Source organism: Meles meles, chromosome 16, assembly GCF_922984935.1.
Source record: "Meles meles chromosome 16, mMelMel3.1 paternal haplotype, whole genome shotgun sequence".
Lineage (NCBI taxonomy): Eukaryota > Metazoa > Chordata > Mammalia > Carnivora > Mustelidae > Meles > Meles meles.
In genome coordinates this window covers 79,331,723-79,355,379 of record NC_060081.1, presented here as the reverse complement: position 1 = coordinate 79,355,379, position 23,657 = coordinate 79,331,723, and the positions used below count along the sequence as shown (strand labels likewise).

At 52.3% G+C, this 23,657-nt stretch overlaps 1 protein-coding gene across 2 annotated transcripts in view; it reads right to left on the bottom strand.

Moving 5' to 3' along the window:
* Positions 1-21,952: 21,952 nt before the first annotated feature.
* The window catches only part of EDN3 (endothelin 3), a 71,829-nt gene continuing 70,124 nt past the window's right edge, over positions 21,953-23,657 (bottom strand). The window contains exon 4 of one of the 2 annotated variants that reach the window (XM_045980317.1): positions 21,953-22,027. In XM_045980317.1, coding sequence (XP_045836273.1) covers positions 21,977-22,027 — 51 coding nt within the window. In that variant the 3' untranslated portion in view covers positions 21,953-21,976. The remainder of the gene's footprint in view (positions 22,028-23,657) is intronic. The other variant, XR_006815267.1, reaches the window with a different exon arrangement.

Here is a 23,657-nt window from a genome sequence, read left to right as displayed (position 1 = left end):
TATATCACTCTACCTCCTGTGAAATAAAGGAAGCCTTGGTCTTGTGCTAACCCAAGCCACTGCGGGACCCCTCACTTAAGTCACGGCACAGACGAGACTTTCCCTTTAGAGGAAAGCTTCGACAGAGGCGATCAGAGCAGGCTCCCCCGAAGAGTTGGTTTTCTCAAGGGTGGCGGGGGTCAGTGGCATTGGGGAAGGACATACCCTACCGGCCTCTAGAGAGACCCGGGTGCCCAGGCTGAGCTGAGGAGCGACCGGTCATGGAGGCCCCCCTTGGCCCTGAGTCCCCTCTGTCCTTTCTGATGCATTAAGTGGACTCTCCTGAGTGAGACGGAACCTGCCTTGGGGCTTCCACACGGAGCCCTTTGGAGAGGGGCTGTGGAGGCCCGGCCCGGTCTCCCATGTGCGGCGCATGGGGGGGTTGAGGCTCCCCAGTCGCCGGTGCAGGGGGAGAGCGCTGGGTGGCTGATTAGTTGGAAGGAAAACAGGGCTGAGAAGGGACAGCTTTGGTAAACAAGAAGTCTCTGCCTGGCAGTTTCCCTCTTACCCCCAACCTTGAACTAATTTTCAGGAAATCTTTCTTCCCTGATTAACTAATTGCTGCTAAGTGATATTTGAAGGCTCAAGGAGGCCGCGGGCCGGGGGCTGGGGCCCTGCCAAGGCCACCCCTTGCTGGAGAGAGTGGCCGCCGGGTCCCGGGGCAGGGAGGGGGGCTGGGCTCGTCCGGCACCTCCACGAGGCCACATTCCCACTTGACAGGGGTCAGTAGGGTCACCTGGGAATCAGGGAAGCAGACACCAAGAGCCTGGAAAACAAGAGACAGAGCCCAGCTTGAGTGCTCGGGGGAGGGGGGGCAGCTCTTGTAAACAGGGCCCAGCCGTTTCTAGAGGTTTCGGCTGCTTCCTGAAAAGCATCTCAAGGGGGCACTCGATCCCTTTCTCAGGCTGCACTGACCAGCCTGTGGCTGAGCCTCAGCTCTCCCTGGTTGGGAGGCACTGTTTTCCAGGGGCGTGGGTCTGAGCAAAGTGGGGAAGAGAGAGCTGCACCCCCAGATCATCCCTGAATTCGGGAGATCCCGCTTCCCCCTTTCTTTTGGGGGGGTGTCCTCACACACCTCAGAACGTCCGTAAAATGCTGCAAGGAAACCGCGATCCCCTCATCCTAGTTCTCGGAAGGACGCTGCGGTCCTGAGCTCTAATGGTGGAATAAAATACTCCATCCTTTCAAAGGGGCTTCGAGAACAGGGAGCCCCGAGAAGGGGCGTGTGGGGTCAGACTCTCGCAGGGTATGTCGGCAGCAGCTGGCGGCTCGCCGGTGTTTACCAGTGAGGCCGTCTCTCTCTCCCCTTTCCGGGCTGAGATTAAATGTACAGAACAGCCCAGCTGTTCGGAAGGCTTTTTGCAAGGGTATCTAACAGACCGTGGTCACTGTCCCGCTTAGCGGAATCAGGAGAAAACAAAACAGACCCTCGCACTTACAATGCCAACAGCACCCTTGGCAACCTGGCACGGAGTTTTGCGATCCATACCTCTTGCCCAGGCTCCGGCTCGAGGCCCCGCCGGGCTCCTGGGCACCATTAGTTCCCACGGGAGCATCCCGGTGTGATCCTCGAAGCGCCGGCCCCTCGAGCCAGCAGCCTGGGTCCTGTCTGGGGGAAGGAGAGGGAAGAACTCTGTTCTATCCTCATGTTTATTACTCAGACTTCTTGGATTATTAAATGCTAAAATATATGAAAACTCAGAGGCTGTTCTTTTGAGGATCCAAGAGGCTTTGGCAAGGAGCCTTCCTTGGGTTTGGCACAGGCTCCCGTGACGTTAGTCCTCCACGGTGGGTTTTCTCTGCCCGCTGCCTTTGATGGTTTTCCCAAACCACTCGATTCAGGAACCAAGAGGTCACACCGCCAGGTGCTGCGCCTTCAACATTTGGAACGAGGGCTCCCGATCGGCCACTCGGGGGGGCGGTCTCCAGCCCGTGTGGAGAAACGGGCTGGAGACTCCGGCAGACACGCGCACATGAACGTGAACGACGATGGCGTGAACGACGGTGTCTCCCTGCGGGAGGCTGAGAGGCGGCCGGCCTCACACTTGCGACACACACGCAGCTCATTTCTGCACTGTGTGTCCTGGAGCAGGTCACTGCCCCTCTCTGGGTGTTTTGTTTTCTCTCCTGTGAAGTGGGGTATTGAGGCAACCGCCCTTAGAGGTCCTCGGCTTTGGCGCTAGAGTCCTTTGGGGGCCGTTCTGAGTCGGGGGGCTTCCCGGGTCACTGGAGGATATCGACCCCCAGGAGGCCGGGAGCATCCCCACCCCTGCTGTGACAACCAGACACGTGACTAGACGTTGCCACATACTTCCACGTGATCTTAAAGGGCCACGACAAGGATTTGGAAAGTTAACCTGCACAGAGCCCTCGGAGCAGCGCCGGACGTGGGAAGTGCAGGCCTCAAACCTGCCCTTGGAGGTGAGCGTGGAGGACACCGGGACCAGCCGCACACCCCTCTGGTTCCCCGGGGCGAGGTCCTCCCATTTCTGTGGCTGCTGAGGCATCCCGCCCCGGCTGCCCTCTGGGCTGTGCTTTGTGCTGTGTCCACCGTGCCTGGCGAGGATGGTGTCACGACACCGTGAAGGGTCCCCACGGCAGTGCTGTCTGTCCTAGGCAGAAACTGGGTTTTGAGTACGGGTTGGGGGCTCTGGGCTTAGGCTATCTTCTCTCCTTCTGCTCATTTACATCCAGGACACACAACCCTGTTCGCCGGGTCCCCGTCACCTTCCTGAGGGGAGCAGATGACATTCTCCGGGACGACGGGATGGCAGAAACACCGAGTCTCCTCGTCAGGCCTTCGCAGTCATGGTTACTCAGAACAAGGTTCTCCCGACTTGGAACCATCAAAGCATTTTCTGCAAAGCCTTTGGAAGCGGTGCCATTGGTGGCAAAAGGCCCAGAGAGCTTCCTGACTGGAAGGATCCGAGATGGCAGGGAAAGATGGGCCCCAGGAGGGACGTGGGGGAGGCAGGGTGGCGAGGGAGGGCAGTGGGAAGAAGATTCTGAGCGGGGCCAGCGGGGCCTCACGTGGGGTCACCAGGCACCATCCGTGTGTTTGGTAAATGCCATTGGTAGGGAAAGGCCTTTGTGGGCCACTCCGGGGAGGGCAGCGGCGTTGGGCACCCACTCGGCGATGCGACGTTGCTGCTGAACCGTGAGGCCCCGGATGGAGCCCGGTGTGTGACGCGCCTCTTCTTGCTCCCCGCGGTGGAGGGGCCGGGGGAGAGGCGCCGGCAGCTGGTACGGCTCCGGCCCCGGGCCTGGGACTCAGCCAGGGGCCCTTGATCTGGGCAACCGTGGATATGCACCTGATTTCTCCACAAACAAGGAGAAATCAGTCGTGACAAGACACACACTTTGAGGCGTCAATTCGCCATCATAATTTCAAAGCGAATAAATGAACCAGGGGTAATAAAGTGGCCCTGGGGAAGATGGCGGGTCCTTAATGAGTGTGCCCTGCGCGCTTATCTCAGTGGGCCTGCTGTGGTCACCAGAGCCCGAACATGGGGACGGATGGAAATAAACATTAATCAGCTTCTCCAGGGCCAGTTTATTTGCTGAGCCAACATGAATTCTCTTGGCAATTTTTTCCAGATCACTCTTGACGGAGACTCTCCTGCCCTCTGAAATCACCGCCTTCAAATCGGCTTTCGAAGTCCTCTCGCTCTTGCTCTGCTGCCTGTAATAATCCCTTTAAAAGAATTTGAAAATAAAAGCCAAATCGTTGACCACTTTTTTAAAATAACGACTATATCCACGGTAAGAGACTGATTTTATGGGGAGAAGAAAAGGAGACCCTTAAGCATTTCATGAAGACACCATCTGGGGTTTATAACCCCAAAGTCCTTCCTTCCTTCTTGGATTCATTCTGTAATCATCCCCACTCCGACCTTCTCCTTCCTAACTCACGGAACGGCTAACTGGCTTGTTTCTCACAAAGTGAAAAAATAATGTGCCCATTGACTGTCCCCCCGAACCCCCCTGCCCAGGCCCGCTGGGGCCTCGCCATGTACGTGTGATCCCAAAAGACTCTGCCTGTTGCTTGCAAACCTTCCATGCCAGCCAAACCCAGGCTCTGTGCACCTGGGGAGTCGATGTGCCTGCCCTCTGAGCATGCCCCCTCGCAACAGCCACACCGATCAAAGGTAGAGGTAATTCGCCCCCGACATACATCGTTGGTCGTGTGCATGAATGAACTTCCCACACTACCACTGCTCAAGGCCATCACGGGGCACAAAACACATTACGGTTCAAGTTGCAAACGTGTGTCAAGGAAACCCAGTCAGGATCTAGACTATGGGGGGTCGGGTGGGCTCCTTGGATGAATGTAATTCCATTTTCCTCTTCCGGGGGGGGGGGTGCTTCCATCTCCGTCTTGCTCTGTCTTAGCCTCCTCCCTTCCCAAGAAACAGTGCCCCCAGACCACAAAGGTCTTGAGATCCAGAAGCCCTCCCCCTGGAGCGTGGGCGCCCGATGGGCTCACTGGAGTCAGGGGCGAAGTGGAAAGCCAAGCGCTCTGTTCCTCTTCCTCTTTTTCCAGCCCGCAGCCCTAATGCACCCACTCATTGCTTCTTGTTGACAATGAAAAATCGTGACCTTTTTGGTTCTGTTCTTATTGACAGCAGAGGGATGGATCTGCCTAAACAGAAAATAAGACTTCCCGAGAATATTTCATGCCGCTTGAGAGAGGGGAAGCTAGAGAGACCTTTTGCAATCAGCAAAGCCTAGGGGCAGCTTCTGTCGCCATCCATCACTCATTCATTGAGTAAACACTCTGAGCGCCATAATGCCCCTGAATTACATACCGAGCTCTATCCCCGGATCCCTGGGAAAAAACCCACGTTTCTAGGTGGTTTTCTAAGCCTGCTGTTCAGGATTAAATTTGGGCTTCCCAAAACGTATCCCGTGGAGCTTTCAGTCTTGTTCCGGGAGGCATGATAAGTATACCCCTAAAGTTGAGGCTCAGAATCTTTCCTAGCAAGACTCCCATGAGCCAAAAAAGCATATGAGCGCTGTGGGTGGAGAGAGAGGCCCAACACACTGCTCAAACGAGAGTTTGAAGAACACGTGAGGAAAAACTCAGCACAACATTCAATGAATAAAAACACACATGCTGTGGTCAAAATCAGATATCAGAGCTGGGAAGGAAAAAGTGAGATGTAGAGCCAGGGCCAGGGCAGCGGAGGGGGGATCAAGCCGGAGACAAGGAGAGTCGAACACAGGTGCGTAGAAGAGGCCCAGCCCGGCCTGCCCCACTCCCCGAGTGCGGTGTCTCCGGGAGACTGGGGACCCCTCAAGGACAGAGGCCACGTCTTGCTACTCCTTGCAACCTCGGGACACAGCACGGTACCTAGCACATAGCGGGCACCGGTAACGGCGTGGACGTCGGACAAGAGCCAGAGAGACTCGGACTCTCATGGAAAAATCCTCCCTCATTTCCTGCCTTGGTTGTACTCAGCTCAACTCAACTCTCCTGAAGCAATTCTCGTCTCTCCTTTCTTTCCTCCTCCTGTTGGAGAGAAGGTACAATTTTTTCAGTCCTTTTTGGAGTAGAGCAACTGGGGGAGCCATACTTCTGGGGAAATCCTACATCCAGGTGGGAGGTCCTGAGAGCCCAATGAACAGTCCGAAGTTTTGTCAAGCTCTTCTCCTCCATCTTATGAAATAAATGGGCAGGTTGACCTCTGGTCTAGGAAACCCTTTCTCCAGCCCTCTCCCTGGAGAGGGTTTTGGATCAGAAGGATGGCTTGGCTCGCTCACACAAATGTGGGCTGGTACTGAGGCTCAGAAAGGGTAACATGCACTGGGACTCCCAGGGACCCCCCCTACTTTTATTATTATTATTATTATTATTATTTTAAAACCAACTCGGTGTCCTCATCTGAAAAGTGAGAGATTTGGAGCAGGCATCCAGACTGTCTCTCTGTGGGCCTAGAACGTGGCCAAGGTCACATGGTTAGGGAGAGAGAAAGCCAAGACTCAAATTTAGGACCTCTGCCCCATTAGCAGGCCTTCCCGCTCTCTTGGGGAGTCCTCACTGGTGAGGACCAGCCCCTGACTTTCACCAGATGGCTTTTCGGGTCCCAGTTTTGAATTTCTCAAAGGTCTTCAAAGAACTTGGGAGCCATCCTGCACCAGAGCATGTCTTGCCTTCCAAGCTGTCTTTGGGTCTTAGCAATCAGAAGGTCACTGCTCCTTCACTGGTCATAGCAAAGGTGGGATGAAAACCGCATTACTTGAGGTTCACATGGATTCATGGTGGAGAGCTAGAACAAGTGCCTCTTATTCTAACTAAAGTGTAAAGGGTTAATATAATTCTATTTCCAGTACATGAACATTGCAGATGAGGGTTGACAACTGAGGCACAGATGCTATGGGAGGAAGTTGGTGTTCCCCCAAAATTCTGGTTTTGTTTCCATTTCACCTAATACTATCAGCTCTCCTCCTGGGGAGTTCCTGCCAAGTCAGACCTGGGTTCAAAGCACTTCTCGTTTGCAAATGATTATGGAAATGAAACTTCTAAAAATAAACACCATAGGATTTATGGCAAATTGAAAAAGTCTCCTTCTTGAAAGTGATTCTCAAGTGAAATCAGTGAGAACAATTGCTGGGCCATCCAGGAAATGTTGGAGTTGGCGGTTACTTGGAACCACAGTTCTTTCTTGCGAACTCTGGAAGGTAGTCATTTGGGAATTGTGCATTTTTATCAATGACTATTACAGAATACATCTTAGACTATCATTATAAATGTCATGAGATGATTGTTTGGATATTCTGTTTCAAATCTGCAGCCAACGGTCCACACTGTAGCTCGGCCCCTCCCCTGGATGCTTCACAAGGAAATTATGAAGACCTTTAAGTCAACATATAGGAATATTGGGGAAACACCAGTCCCACAAGGAAATGATTTCTCAGGGTTCAAGTCAGTCCTCAGAGGACCAGCAAGAGGGGTTCTGAAGGAAACGCCAAAGCAAGAGGTCCTTGAAAGCCAACACCACTAAATAGAAGACAGCAGAAGGGAGGAACCAACTTGGATAGGCTTTGGCCATCTGGTCAACCATTTGTGGCCTGGCTAAATTATGCTTTCATTCATTCATCCCGCACATCTACCTTAATGCTAACCACAGGACATGCACATTCCAGACACCTGGACTATGTGAACAGCAGATGTCTCAGGAACTGTTCATTAGAGCTGCTGTGGGAGGACCTTACAAGGGCCATGAGGAAGGCAAAAGGATGCTGCTAGCCCTGTCCTCGCGGAGCTGCTTGTTTAGGAAGGCAGCATGGCATGAACCTAAGAAAAGCTCCTGCGAAGTAAATATACATCTGATCCAAGGCACCAGCAGGAAGATGGTAGACAAATGAGAGCTGAAAAGCACGGACCCTTCCCACAGTAAGAGGTGGGATTCCAGCCCGGCCACCCACTCTGCTTTGTACTCCAGTCTGAACAGCTGCAAAATGGTAGAGCATTCCTCAGTGACATATGCCAGAGTTTTGACCTCCCAAATCAGACATTTTTCTCATCTCCAACACCTCCAAACATCATTTCCCACCTGAACTTTGGCAAATGTGTTCGGATTGATCTCCCTGTGCCTCCTTGCTCCCCAGTCCTCAGTTTTCCATGCAGCTCCAAAGAAACCTCACAACCATTAACCAAAGTCTGCCCTTCCCTGCTTGAAATCCACTGGCTTCTCCAAACTTAGACTAAAAACCCAGGCCCTCACCTCATCTTTACACCCAGTACTTCCTTCCTGCTTCCTCAATCTCATCTGCTCATGCTCACCCCAGGGCCTTTGCATGTGCTATTCTGTCTCCCTAGAACACTCTTACTGCTATTCTGCACATGACCAGCCTCTTATTATTGAAAGAAGCCCTCCCCACACCCCTCCTTGCTTAAAGGAGTCCCTCCCGATTAATCTCTACCCCATTTTGCTTCATTCATGGGATTTATCATCTATAATTATCTGTTTACTTATTGATTTACTTGTCATAATCCTACCCCCCAATAGAATGTAAGCTCCTTGAGAGAAGGGGGTTTTTGCCTTCTTCGTGCAGTTCCCAACAGCCCAACAGTGGGCATGGTTCCTGATAGATCGCAGATCCTTAAGAAACATCTATCAAAGAAAGGTAGCTTCTTTGTAACCCTCCTCCACTGGCAGATTTTGAGGGCCAAGGAGGAGTAAGACACGTGAGTGCTTCCTAGCTGCAGAGAGGCAAGTTGTTAGAGTAGAAAGATGATGCTGTGTGTGTTACCAGCCGCGGGGGCTGAGGAAGATGGTGGCTTTGCCTCACCTGCCCCATGTGACTGAGAAGCCCCAGTGGACCCGGTCCAGAGTGAGTCCATTAGTGACCCAATGAGGATCTCAGTAGGATGACATATTTTATAGTCCATCTACATGGCTGAGCTAATCCTTGCTAATAGGAGACAAGGGGATCATGAGGAGAGATTACCCTTGGCCTAGATCATCCTCCCCGGGACACCCTGAACACAAATTGGTTGACTTCCCACTCCCAGCAGAGCACAAACTCCCCACCTCCCAGGAGCTTCCCAGCTTGAATGGCGAGAGGCCTCCCCCCTGAGCCCCAGATTCCCCTGCTGGGAGCTGTGTTTGCTAAGTAACACCACCAGCAGCATGGTGGTGCCAACTGCCGGTCCGTGCCCTCGGCCGGGCAGGTCTCCAGGGTTCATGCTTCCTGGGATATTCCCAGCAACCACACGGGGCTGTGTGTCTACATCACAGCCATGTACACATGGGAAAACTGAGGCTCAGGAAGGGAGCGGGTCTTACCCAGGTCCCCCGAGTGAGCAGGTGGCGGAGCAGGGACCTGAACTTGAATCTGTTTCCTTCTGGTGCAGAGGCATGGACCAGCCGCCTGCAATCTTGGTTTTTGTTTTTCGTTTTTTGGGTTTTTTTTTTTTGGAGGGGGTCCTCTGGGGACCAATGCATGTTAAATCTGTGAGTAGAGAACCCCTTAAGTCATCAAATTTGAGGAGGGGCGACAGGAGACAAGCCCCTCTTCCTGGGGTCCCAAGACAGAGCCTCTTGGTTCCCCCTCTCCCGAAAGGAAAGCCAGGTGGAGGCCTCTGGAAGCGACTCCCTCACAGTCCTGGCCTGAGCATGGGCGAGGAGAGCAGGGAACTTTGCAGGGAGAGACCCCCACCGTGCATCCCCCCTCGCTGACCAGGAGCTGGGCCGCTGGGCCGGCGGCCGCCTGCAGTTCCGCGCTCGGCCGCGTGGCTGCGCTCTTGGGCAGCGAGTGAGCGCGGCGCGTGGGGGGCGGCGGCGGTCAGGGCCTCTGCGGGCTGAGCACCCCCGCCCGGTCCCGGGGGTCCGGGAGCGGGGCCTGGGAGCGGGGTGTGTTAGCGGGGTCCGGGAGAGGGGGCCAGAGGGGGCCAGAGGACCCCGCGCGGGGGAGGGTGGCTCGGCCTGGGCCAGGTAGGGAGGGAGCCCCCTCCCCAGAGCGCCCAGATTGCAGCCGGGGTCCCTGGGGGTTGGCTGGGGCTGGGAACGGCGAGGAGAGAGGTGGGCGTGGGGGTCCCAGGCCCCCCGGGAAGGGCGTGGTGGGGGGCAGAGGGGCGTCGGGGCCCCTGGAGCAGAGCGAGGGACCGAGCTGCCTGCTGCAGAGGGGACACCAGGGACCACCGGCCCAGGTGCACGAATGTCAGGAGAACAGCAAGGCCCCGGCCCAGGGACACAGACAGACCCAGAGACAGACACCCTGCTGTCCTTCGTCAGCCGTCAAGGTCACCGTCAGCAGGCCGGGTGCTGTGTGAATCCGGCTCTGGGCCTGCACCGACACAAGCCCACTTTGCAGCCTGGAGAGAGAGAGAGAGAGAGAGAGAGTGTGTGTGTGTGTCTGTGTGTGTGTGTGTGTATGTCAGAGAGACAGACAGACAGACGGCCGGACTGCAGAGAGGGGAGCAGGCTGGGTCCTCCAGCTGCTGGGAGAATGGACCAGAGCTTGGGAGGTGCCGGGAGAGCCAGGCTGGGGTTCGTGCCCGGCCTGTGCGGTCTCCAGCCCCTGCAGGGGTTAAAGGAGGGAGACGTTCCTGCCGCTGGTAAAGAGCAATAAACCAGGATTTTTCCACCAGAGGGAGAGACAGAGAGATTGATTTTCTGCCTCCGTGAGAAGCCGCACTAGCGTACACGCACACACACGCACACACGTGTGTTCTCCTGTGAGCCGGAGAGACAGCAACAGGGGTTTCCGGCTTACCCCCTGGAAGGTTCTGGAGCGGGTGTGTGCATGTGTTTTTCTAACACGGTGTGTTTCTTGGCTGCGGCAGAGGAGACATTTCCAAGGGGGAAGGAAAGAGAGGGAGAGAGGGAGGACATTTTCTGCCTACACACATACACAAACACTCATTATTTTCTGCAAACTGAGAACCCGTATCTGTTTCTCAGGGGCTGCACCCTTCGTGACAGAAAGGGGGGCATGTTTGCCTCACGGGGGGCCTGATACGCACCTGCTGAGCCTGAGTGTGTGCACGCGAGAGACGCACAGACGGACGGACAGATGGAGAGACGGAGAAACACAGAGACAGACAAAGACACCTGGGTTCAAAATATTTTAATTTAAAAATGCCCCCCCCCACAAAGAGACACACAGAGAGGTAGAATACGAGAGAGAAAGACAGAGGAGAAAGTGGGAGAGTGACAGGCAGGAAGAGAGAGGATTTTTCTTTTCCAGCTAGAAACACAGCACCAGCATTTTTCTGTTTGCAGAGAGACAAATCCACGGAGACAGACACTTCGGCTTGTGCCCACACACACGCGGACACGCACACTTTCCTTCTTTCCCAGAGTGTGTTTGTCATGCCTGGCGTGTGCTTTCTCGGGGAGAGGGGAGTCATGTTGCCCAGCGAGGAAAGGCTGCGGGGAGAGACTTTTCAGAGAGGGAAATAGAACGTTCTCTGCCGAGACACACGTTTCTGTGAGCCGAGAATTGCAAAGTGCTGGTGTTCGGTGATGCCTGCTTACTGAGAAAACCAGACATTCTGCGTGTGTGTGTGTGTGTGTGTGTGTGTGAGAGAGAGAGAGAGAGAGAGAGACCTTTTGTTACACAGAAAAAGATGTATAGATATACACTGACTTTCTTGCCTGCTAATAAATTGAGGGTTTGTCCCCTACACACACACACACACACGCACACACACACACACACACACCCAGTTTGCTGTGAAGAGGGTGAACGTGTGTGTTTTATCTAGTGTGGTCTTCATGGGGGAAGGTGCACTTTTGCCCAGTGACTTTTTAAAAAAGTGACCTTTTTTTGAGTGAAAATACAGAATTTTGTTTTGCTTGGAGACAAGCACACATACCATTTTCTGTATGCCGAGAAGCATGTTTGTTTGTTTCTTGTTTTGTTCATTTCCCAGGTACACAAACAGAGAAGAGCCGCATCGGGGGGGGGGGGGGGCCAGTATGTTTCTTTCCGGAAAAACGACGCATCTCTTTTTCTGTTTGCAGGGAGTCGGCTCAACCGAGACTTTTCTCTGCCAATAACCACACACAGACACACACATCTTTTCCTGCCGAGTGTGTGTGTGTGTTGATTAGTGGTGAGTGTGTGTGTGTAGGTGGGGGGGGTGTCATTGCTGCCCAGTGACAAAGAGGTCGGGAGAGACTTTTTTGAGAGACAAGGAGAGCACGTTCTGCCGGAAACACACTTGTTTTTCTGTGTGCTGACAAGTACGAAGGGCTGCCTTTCCAGACTGCACCCCGTTTTAGTGAAAACTAAACTCCTACTAGAGTGTGTGTGTGCGTGTGGCTGCGACAGACAGACAGACAGACACTCAGTGAATATTTCTGCCTGGAAAAAGAAACATATTTTCTGGCTTACAAGAAGACAAACCGAAAACAGTGATTTTGCACACACACACACACACACACAGAGTTTTCAGCTATGGCAAGGGAGTGGGACGAGGAGCGAGAGCCCTTACGGAAGGGGAGGGGGGGGTTCCTGTCCCAGGGGTAAAATGCTTTGGCGAAAGACTTTTCAGGGGAAGAAATCATTTTCTGTTGGGACAGGTTTTCGTGAGCAGAGAATTAGAAGGGAAAGAGAGCTGTTTCTCGGGGGCACACACTCAGTCGGCCGGCACACGTTTCTGCCCGGGTGCGTGTGGGTGTGTAGGAACGGTGGCAGGGTTGTGTGGAAGCACACACACACACACACATTACTCCCTTCCACGAGCCTCTGGGTGCGTGAGTGTGAGCGCGTGTGCGTGTGTGCGTGTGTGGAGGGGCGGCGTCTCTGCCTGCTGACAGAGCATGAGCTGTGTCTCAGCGAGCAAGGGTGTTTTCTCACTGGAGACACACGGTTTCTTGAGAGCCAGGAATTTCAGGGCGACCTGCTGCTCTCCGGAGGCACGAACCCGTGGGGAGAAGCGCAGACATTTCTGCGTGTGCGTGTGCAAGAGGGAGATGGGGTTTTCCACTGGGGCAAAAGCACCTGCATTTTCTGTCTGCAGGAAGAGACAGACGCACGGACAGGTGTGTGCCACACACACGGAAGGGGCGGGCTTCTCTCGGGTGTGAGGGACAGTGAGGCAGCTGCAGGGACCGGCGTTTTGGAGCCGGCCCGTGGGCTTCTTCCACAGGACACGCGCGTTCTGTGAGCAGAGAGGTGGTGTTTCAGGCTGTGTGTGTGCGTGCACACGCATGTGTGACAGATGTGCAGACAGGGAACCCATGGACAAGCAGAAACGCACACGCAGCCCAGTCCCTCCTTGCCCCATGCGTGTGTGTGCACACCTGTGCACGTGTGTTTCCGGGGGGGGCGTCTCTGGCCTGCGACAAGCCTTCAGCAGGAGCCCTTTCCGGGAGAGCACGCCTCGTGCCGGAAAGGCTTCGGCAGTTTTCTGTGAACCAGGAAACAGAGCAGGGCACGGAGGGTGGTGCACACGCGGGCGGGCGGGGCACACATCTGTCCCAAGCACCAGTCGCACGCGCACGTGTGTGTGTGCGTGTGTGTTTAGGGGAGAGGAGGAGAGTTGTTGTTCTCCTCCGAGACCAAACACGTCCTTCCGAGGCTGCAGGAAGCTGACCCAGACCCGACGTTTGTTCTCACTCTGCGCAAACACGATGTTCTCTGTCCACGGGGGGGGGGGGGGGGGGGGGGGGGGCGTGTGCGCGTGTTTCTCTCGGGCGTGCTGTTAAGGGGGGTCACTTTGGTCCTGTTCCGGGGCCTCCACGGGGAGCCTCGTCTCCGTGAAAGCTCGGGGTCTGGAGGCTGCATGGGGCCGGGAAGTCTGAGGCAAGGGCCGGCTCTCTGGGGCCCGGGTGGGGGGCACACCGGGCCTCACTGCCCCAGCAGATGAGTGTGGCTAAGCGTGTGAGCATGTGAGCGTGTGTGTGCGAGACCGTTTTCTCCACCTGGAAAATGCACTCTCGTCCCCCGCAGAGAGACATTCAGGCCAACAGACAAAGGTTTCCATTTGTTTCCGTTGCTTCCCTGCACGCGCCCGGACACGCACGGCCTCCTGAGCACCGGTCTGCTGCTCCCGGGCACTCAGGGTCTCCGAGGATGACCTTCCGAGCAGGACAGAATGTTCTCTCTGGGCCGGCAGGGGATGGACACTGGGGAGGGCGCGCGCGAGGGTGAGCACTGGGAATTGTGTAAAACTGATGAATCACAGACCTGTACCCCTGCAGCAAACAATACATGTTCGTTAAAGAAAACAAAGAACACGTTCTCTCGGGAGACAGGCCGGCCAGCAGGTTGCCGCGGGCCGAGAGGGGGCCGGCTTCCTGGGGACCCGTCTGGCCCGACCCCTGAGTATGTGCGCGCACGTGTGTGTGTGCACGTATGTGCCCACGTGTGCACGCGCGCGGACCAGTGTTTATGCAGGAGGAAAGGCACGTGTGGGTTTTGCTGCTGCGGGAGGAGCCGGCCGTGGGCGCAGGGTCGCGGGGGCCTGGCCTCCCTGCGGGGCACCTGCCAGCGAGGGGGTCTCAGATACTCAGAGCCAAGCAGCTCGGGGAGGGAGGGGATCTTGGCCGAGACCCGGGCCAGGCCACGTTTGCCAGTCGGGGGGCACCCCTGTGTCGCTTGCCGGGGCCATCCTCATGAGACGCGAGACCACCCCCGCCTCCCCCCACTGTGATGCAGCCCAGGACGGAGCCCGAGCTCTGTGTGCGCGTGTGGACGCGGGACGACACTTGTGCCTTTCAGAGACACACCCCGGCCAAGAGCGGGAGACACACGTCACACACACACACACGTCGTCCCTGAGCCTCCCCCGCGCTGCGTGCTTTCCTGCTGTGTGTGGACTGTGTGTGTGCACACTTGGCCCCACGAAGGGCAGCCTCAGAGCCAGACTTTCAGGCACAGACAGATCTCAGCCCGGTGGGCACACGTAGTCGCCTGCGTTCTGGGGAGTAAAGGGTTTGTTTTCCCAGGGACGCGCAATTCATGAGAGGAGAGTGTGTGCGTGCGTGTGTGTGTGCGTGTGTGTGTGTGTGTGGCGGATGCAGTTTTCTTTGTGACTACAGACCACACGTATTTTTCTTTGCAGGGAGGGACAAATGGACGCAACCGTTCACCGCTGTCCACACACGGGCCCGTGCACACACGCACACACTATTCTCTTCCTGTTTTCTTCTTGCACCGAAAATTTATGTGTATGTTTTTCTTCCCCGGTGCGCACTTTCTCTGCCCGGGATCCAGCGCTTCTGCCCGGCGAGCATGGGCTCCGGAGACCGGCTTCCTGACGGAGGAGGACTCTGGCCACGCTCACATCTGCACACGCACACGCTCTCACACTGCTTTCTGCACGCTGAGAAACAGTTTTTTCCTCAAACCTAATTCCCTAAAGAAGGGAAGTCACTTCTGTCTAGCCTGAAACCCAGTAGAGAACTTTCTGCGAACGTGTGAGACAGAGACAACCAGACATTGTTTTTTCTTCCTGGAAAAACCCACAGATGTATCCGTCAGCTTCCCGGGAAAAAAGACCAACAGGCAGGAGCATTTTTGTGGGTGTTTCTGTCTCACACGTGCTTTCCTCGGGAGTCGGTTTTGTTCCTGCCTGGAGATAGAAACCTTCCGAGAAAGACGGGAGGGACAGAGACAGAGAGACAGAGAGAGACAGAGAGACAGAGAGAAACAGAGACCGAGAGCGCGTCTTCGGTCGGGTTTGCAGCCTGCAGGGAACCGCACAGAGATAACACTGCATGTCGGGTGTCAGGGACGCAGGAGAGGCCACTGAGGGGGCTCGGGACGGACGTGTCCCTGCTGGGCAGGCGTCCTCCTACCCGTGTGTGGCAGCAGGGAAGACCCGTGGGTCGCTCTGTCCGCGCAGGGGCCCGGGGCACACGGGGACTCGCGCGGCTCACACTGCGGGGGGCTCCTCCGTGCTGCCCGGACATGGTGTGTTCTGCCCGGAGACAGCAGTGGGGGGGACAGTCTCTGTCTAGAGAGACACTCATGTGCGTGCCTGTGTGTCCACACACACAAAGTTCTCCACATGCTGAGAAATGGAAAGTGTGCTTGTGTGAGAGACCGAGACGGAAACACAGAGCCAAAACCCAGAGAGTTACAGAGGCAGAAAGACAGAGACAAAGACATGCAGAGACAGAGACAGAAAGAGACAGAGATAAAGACAGAGATAGAGAAAGACAGACAGAAAGAAAGACAGAGACAGAAAGAGAAAGAGAAAGAGACTGAAAGAGAAAGAAAGAGAGACAGAGAAAGACAGAAACAAAGAAAGAGACGAAGATAGAAACAAAAACAAAAATACAGAAAGGAAGAGACAGAGACAAAGAGAGAGAGATAGAAAAAGAGGCAGAGAGACAGAGACTGAAAGAGAAAGACAGAGACAGAGAGACAGAGAACGAGACAGAGAAAGTGACAGAGATAGAGACAAAAACAGAAAAATACAGAGAGAAAGAGACAAAGATAGAGATAGAGAGACAGATATATAGAGACAGATAGAAAGACTAACACAGAGAGAAAGACAGAAAAAAAGACAGAGACTGAAAGAGACAGAGAATGACAGAGACAGAGAAAGAAAGAGACAGAGTAAAAGAAAGAAAGAGACAAAAACAAAAATACAGAGGGAAAACAGAAAGAGACAGAGATAGACAGAGACAGACAGAGACAGAGAGAAAGACAGAGATGGAGAGAGAAACAGAGATGGAGAGAGAAACAGAGATGGAGAGAGAGAGAGAAATAGGGACAGAGAGAGAGAGACAGAGAAAGACACAGAGCTAGAGACAAAAACAGAAAAATATGGAGAGAAAGACAAAGAGAAAAAGAGACAGAGACAGGTAGAGACAGAGACAGAGAAAGAGGCAGAAAGAAAGAGACAGGGAGACAAATACTGAAAGAGACAGAGAAAGAGAAAGAGAGACAGAGAAAGAGACAGAGATAGAGACAAAACCAGAAAAATATGGAGAGAAAGACAAAAACAGAGAAAAAGAGACAGAGATAGAGACAGACAGAAAGACAGAGACAGAGAAAGAGGCAGAGAGAAATACGGAGATCAAGAGACAGAGACTGAAAGAGACAGAGAAAAACAGAGACTGAGAGAAAGAGAGAGACAGAGAAATAGAGACAGAGACAAAGAGTAAAAGACAGAGAAAGAGACAGATAAGTGACAAAAACAGAAAAATCCGGAAAGACAGAGAAAAACAGAGATAGAGACAGAGAGACAGAAAGAGACAGAGACAGAAATACAGAGAAAAAACAGAAAGTTACAGAGATAGAAAGACAGAAAAAAAAAGACAGAGACAAAGACATTTTGAGACAGAGACAGAAAGAGACAAAGAGACAGAGACAAAGAGAAAGAGACAAAGAAAGAAACAGAAAGAGACAAACAGAAAAATACAGAGAGAAAGAGGTAGACAGAGAAAAAGACAGAGATAGCAATAGAGACAGGGAGACAGAAAGAGATATAGATAGAGACAAAAACAGAAAAATACAGAAAGACAGAGACAGAGAGAGAGACAGAGACAGGGAAAGAAAGAGAATGAAAAAAGACAGAGAGAGACAGAGACAGAGAGACAGAGAAATAGAGACAGAGACAGAGTAAAAGACAGAGAAAGAAAGAGACAGATGGAGACAAAAACAGAAAAATCTGGAAAGACAGAAAAACAGAGATAGAAACAGAAATACAGAGACAAAAACAGGAAGTTACAGAGATAGAAAGACAGAGACAAAGACATTTTGAGACAGAGACAGAAAGAGACAAAGAGACAGAGACAAAAAGAAAGACAGAAAGAGACTGAAAGAGACAGAAAAAAAAAGACAGAGACAGAGAGAGGCACAGGAAGACAGAGAAATAGAGACAGAGACAAAGAGACAGAGACAAAGAGAAAGAGACAAAGAAAGAAACAGAAAGAGACAAACAGAAAAATACAGAGAGAAAGAGGTAGACAGAGACAAAGACAGAGATAGAAATAGAGATAGGGAGACAGAAAGAAGTAGAGACAAAAACAGAAAAATACAGAAAGACAAAGACAGAAAGAGACAAAGCCAGAGACAGAGAGAGAGACAGAGAGAGACAGAAATAGAGAAAGAAAGAGAATGAAAAAAGACAGAGAGAGACAGAGAGAAAGAGACAGAGACACAGAGAAATAGAGACAGAGCAAAAGAAAGAGAGAGACAGGGATAGAGACAAAAACAGAAAAATACAGACAGAAAGAGACAGAGATAGAGACAGAGACAGAAAGACAGAAAAAAAGACAGAGAATGAAAGAGAGAGAGAAAGATAGAGAAAGAGAGACAGCGACAGAGAAAGACAAGGAGACAGAGATTGAGACAAAAACAGAAAAATACGGAGAGAAAGAGAAAGAGACAGAGACAGGGAGACAGAGATAGACAGAGACAGAAAGACAGACAGAGAGAGACAGAGAAAGAGGCAAAAAGACAGAGAGACAGAGACTGAAAAAGAAAGGCAGAGACAGAAAGAGACAGAGACAGAGAGAAAGAGACAGAGAAAGAAAGGGACAGAGATAGAGACAGAAACAGAATAATACAGAAAGAGACAGAGACAGAGAAAGAGACAGAAAAAGAAAGAGAGAGATAGAAACGAAAACAGAAATACACAGAGGGAAAGACAGAAAGAGACAGACAGAGATAGACAGAGAGAGAGAGACAGAGACATAGAGAAAGAAAAAAGACAGACAGAAAGGAAGAGACAGAAATAGAGATAAAAACAGAAAAATATGGAAAGACAAAGACAGAAAAAGAGACAGAGATAGAGACAGAGACAGAGAAAGACAAAGAAAGAGACAGAGATAGAGACAAAAACAGAAAAATACAGAAAGAGACAAAGACAGAGATAGATAGAAAGACAGAAAGAAATAGAGACAGAGAAAGGCAGAAAGACAAAGAGACAGAGACTGAAAGAGAAAGAGACAGAAAGAGAGACAGAGACAGAGAGGAAGAGACAAAGAAAGAAAGAGATAGAGACAAAAATAGAAAAATGTGGAGAGAAAGACAAAGGCAGAGAAAAAGACAGAGACAGAGATAGACAGAGATAGAGACAGAAAGAGAGACAAAAAGAGGCAGAGGAAGACAGAAACCAAGAGACAGAGACTGGACGAGACAGAGAAATAGAGACAGAGATAGAAAAAGAGAAAGAGAGAGAAAGAGACATAGGTAGAGACAAAAACAGAAAAATCTGGGAGGACAGAGAAGGACAGAGACAGAAAGAGACAGAGACAGAAATACAGAGACAAAAATAGAAAGTTACAGAGATAGAAAGACAAAGACAGAGAGAAAGACAGAGACATTCAGAGACAGAGAGACAGAGACAGAAAGAGACATAGAGACAGAGACAGAGACAGAAAGAGACAGAGATAAAAACAGAGATAGAGAAAGACAGAAAGAGCAAAGACAGAGAAAGAAAGAGACAGAAAGACAAAACTAGAGACAGAGACAGAAAGATGGAGACAAAGAAAGAGAAAGAGATAGAAACAAAACCAGAAAAATACAGAGAGACAGAGACAAAGATAAAGACAGAGATAGACAGAGACAGAGAAAGAGCAGAAAGACAGAGACAGAGAGAGACAGAGAAAGAGACAGAGATAGAGATAAGGCCAGAAAAATACAGAGAAAAAGAGACAGAAAGAGACAAAGAGAGACAGAGATAGAAAGAAAGAGACTGTAAGAGAGAAAGAGAGACAGAGAAATACAGAGACAGAGACAGAGAAAGACAAAGAGACAGAGACAGCGACAAAAACAGAAAAACATGGAAACAAAGAGAAAGACAGAGACAAATACAAAGACAGAGATAGACAGAGACACACAGAAAAAGAGATAGCGAAAGAGGAAGAAAGAGAGACAGAGACTGAATAAGACAGAGACAAAGAGAGACAGAGAGACAGAGAAAGAAACAGACAGAAACAGAAAAATACAGAAAGAGACAGAGAGAGACAGAGATAGATGTGGATAGAAAGAGACAGACAGAAAGAGACTGAAAGAGACAAAGACAGAGACAGAGAAAGAGACAGAGAGAGACAGAGACAGAGAAAAAGAGAGACAGAGACAGAGAAAAAGAGAAATGAAGACAGAGACAGAGAGACAGAGACAGAGACAAATAGACTGGGACAGAGACAGAGGCAGAGAGAAAGACAGAGGACAGAGACTGAGAGGGAGGGACAGAGACAGAGAGGAGACAGAGCCAGGCAGAGAGAGGGGTTTAGCGCCCACAGACAGTAGGGCGGGGTCCCCACTCCTGAGCGCCTCCTGGCACAGGGCCTGGCTGGGTCTCGGCACCCACGGGTTTTTGAGCTTCCTCTTCACGGGTCGGAAGTAGGTCCGAGGACCACTACGCTGTCCCTCCTTTCCACTTTCTCCACATCTGACCCGGCTGGACTGTCCCTCAGCTGCCCGATCTCCTTTGTGTGTGGGGGGGGGGGGGGGTCACTCCCTGTGACCAAAGGGCCTGGATGTCCTTGAGGTCTGATGCCTGAAACCCTCCCCAGCCAACAGGTCCCAAACGCACGGAGCCTGAAGGGGACTCAGAGGACCCACGGTCACTCGTCACATCAAGTGTCCCTGGAAGACAGGGAGAGGGCACAATCCGAGCTCTGGACATCGTTGCTTCGGCCTAGAATATTTGCACCCCCCCTTGCAGGAGCGATCGCCGGGCAGAGGGCGCAGCTCTCTCCCACCCCTGTGCTCCCTCCCACCCCTGTGCCATGGCAGGGGGCTTCTCGGAGCTCCCCCCAGCAGAGCGGAGCTGGGACGCAGGGAACTCAGGAAGTGGCGGGGGAGCACGAGGCCCCGTGGGCTGCGGGGTCGTCATTCCAGCGGGGGCGGACCTATGCGGCTTAGCCTGTGAACCCCGGGCTGAGCTCAGCTGCGCCCACCTGCTGCTCCCGGGCAGGGCAGGGGTTGGAATGGGCGGGGAGGAGTGAACCTAACCCGGTGACCAGCTCACAGTAAGAACTCGGGGAACAGCGGCTCTCTTGGTCCGCATTACTTTTACAAATTGCAGAAGGACTGACCACGCACCCAGCGCTCGTTTTCCTTTGTCCTTGTGAATAGAGCCCTGATTAGGTGTGACAGTGCGCCTGGCTCCACAGAGAGAGCTGACTCATCGCAGCCGCTGAAAGCCTATTCTCCTTCATCGTGATTGGTGTAGGCGTGGGCACACGACCCACTTTCAGACAATGAAATGCAAAAGAAAATCTCCTAAGGGTCTTCTGGAAGAGATGATCTACCCGCCCCCAGAATAAAGAGAAATTCATTAAAGAGAAGATTCTTTGGCTCATACCGCCTTCTGTCCTGTTTGGAATGTCATTGTGTGAGAACATAATGCTTGGAGCTATGGCAACCCTATTGTGACCATGAGGATGGCACAGCAGAATGAGGGGCAGAATGTGGCTTTTCGGTGACATCCCTGTGCTGCTGCCCATCTGCAGGCTGCTCGTTAAACACAATTTATCAGCTCCTGCTCTTTGAGCCCCTGCTTGTTCCTCCCATGCTTCTGCCCCACTCATTCCACAGCCTCCGTGGCCTCCGTGCTAGCTGCTCCCTGTTTTGCAGATGGGAAATGTGGCTCAGAAAGGCAGAGTGACACACCCTGGGCCACCCCATTCATAACAGGCAGAATCGTGACCTGAACCCAGATTTGTCTGTGAGCTTGGGCTCAGGTTTCCCAGATTTAGCAGAAGTAAAAAAGACAAAAGAAAAAGAAAACCAGGACATCCAGTTCCATTAGAATTTCAGACCGTGTTTTTAGTATAAGTATGTCCCATGTAGTATTTAGCAGAGAGAAAGAAACAGAGAAACACTATACAATTATCATGGTTTTCCTGAAATTCTCGTGGAACTGTCCTGCGTTCTGTCTCAGCCCCACTCATGGGTGACCTGCTCCTCTGCCAGAGCGTGGTAGTAAGAAAGGACCTGAACATGTTTATTTCTGTGAATCACAGCCTCACATTTCTTCAAAGTATCTTTAATTTATCCCTGCCCTTTCTTTCTTTCGCTGCAATCTCCTGCCTGTGTCTTCTCTCTTGACACAAGCAGAGGAGACCATTCTGTCTCCGCGCACCTCCAGAACTCTCATGGGACCAGGGACGGGGCAGAGCTGGGTGTCCCCACAGGACGCTGTCCTGGCTCCTTGCTTCCCTGCTCCTTGGCAAGCCAAATTCCCTTTGCAGTTTGCAGATTGCCCTTAAATTCCCAAGTATACCGAAGTGGGAAACACACACGGAGGACACGGTGCATTGACGGGAACATCTATCTGGGACCCCTGAGAATGCAGAGTCACCCGGCAGACACCCCAGCAGACAAGCATGCGGGACCCTGCGATGCTGCCCACACGGGGCAGCCTCGTCCCAGAAGTTCGTCAGCATCCCCCACGGCAGAAGAGGCCGTGCGCTCCCCATTGCCTCGTTGTATCCGAGACGTGGCAGAGGCTGGAGGGGACACGTGGACAGAGGCGGCCTGGGCTGGTCGGAGAGGTAGGCTTCCCCTCTGGTCACTGGCCATTTGGACAAGGCTCTGCTCCTCTTGGCCTCAGTTTCTTCATCTGCAAAACAAGGCAGTAGCTCTGATTCAGGGCTGACAGTCACATGGGTGAGCAGGGGAGACGGCGAAGGGTGGTGAGGACAGCCTCTACAGGGCTCGTGTGTGTGTCCCTTCCTCCTCTCTCTCCTTTCCCATCCCTGCAAACTGGCGGGTCCATGGACACCTGACAGTCCTTTCCCCAGCTCCTGTAGCTGGGGTCCAGGGCTCCTTTGCCTCCCATGGTCTCTCTGCCCCATCCGAGCATCTGCCATATTGATTTGGGATCCTGCTGACCTCCTTCCCTCCCAAAGCAGACTCGGAGCTCCACAAGGGAGGAACTCTGTCTTAGCCCTCTTCACAAAACCCAGGTGCCTGACACATGGTAAGTGTCCTGTGAGTTTTTCTACTGAATGAGTGAATGAATGAATGAGTGAATATCTCCGGCTTCCTGTTGTTGGGGGTGTCCAAGCTTCCTGAGCTTTTTAAGAATCACAGGCAGCCTCCAGAGTTGTGCCAGGTGTTGTGGGACAAGAGAAGATGTGTCCAAGAGACCCCTTCCCTGGAAGACCCTTAGGATCTAGAAGAGGAAGCAAGAGCAGCACATAGCAAACGAGAGGGCTGTCGAGTGCCGTGCGGTGGAGTCTCACCTGTAGGAAGAGGTGAAACCCGGGGTTTGAAGGAGTGAGACAGCAGTGTGTGCGGAGTGGGCAAAGGCACCCCGTGGAAGAGAGGAGAAGACCTACAGAAAGGGACAGGGCTTGTGTCGCAGGAGAGGAGGACCACCTTGCACAGTGTAGGTGCTCCATAAATAAGAGTTGGTTTGACCCAAAAGCCCATGTGGCTCTGTGCCCAGGAAAATAGCTACTGGTATCCTGTTGTCAGTACATATTCATGGGATAGATGGATGGTTGGATAGATATATGGATGGATGGATGGATGGATGGATGGATGGATGGATGGATGGATGGTTGGATGATTGGATAGATATATGGATGGATGGATGGATGGATGGATGGATAGATGGATGGATGGATGGATGGTTGGATGGATGGATGGATGGATGGATGGATGATTGGATAGATATATGGATGGATGGATGGATGGATGGGTGTATGGATGGATGGATGGATGGATGGTTGGATGATTGGATAGATATATGGATGGATGGATGGATGGATGGATGGATGGATGGATGGATGGTTGGATGGATGGATGGATGGATGGATGGATGGATGGATGATTGGATAGATATATGGATGGATGGATGGATGGATGGATGGATGATTGGATAGATATATGGATGGATGGATGGATGGATGGATGGATGGATGGATGGATGGATGGATAGATGGATGGATGGATGGTTGGATGGATGGATGGATGGATGGATGGATAGATATATGGATGGATGGATGAATGGATGGATGGATGGATGGATGGATGATTGGATAGATATATGGATGGATGGATGATTGGATAGATATATGGATGGATGGATGAGTGGATGGATACATGGATGGATAAATAATAGCCTGGGAGGAAGAGAGGACATAACAAGTTGGCTCCCCATGACAAGGAAGTCATGGGACAAAGCAGGGGTGGTGAGGGTCAGCAGCTGAAAGACCCTGGCTCTTCTCGGCCAGCTGAAAGGG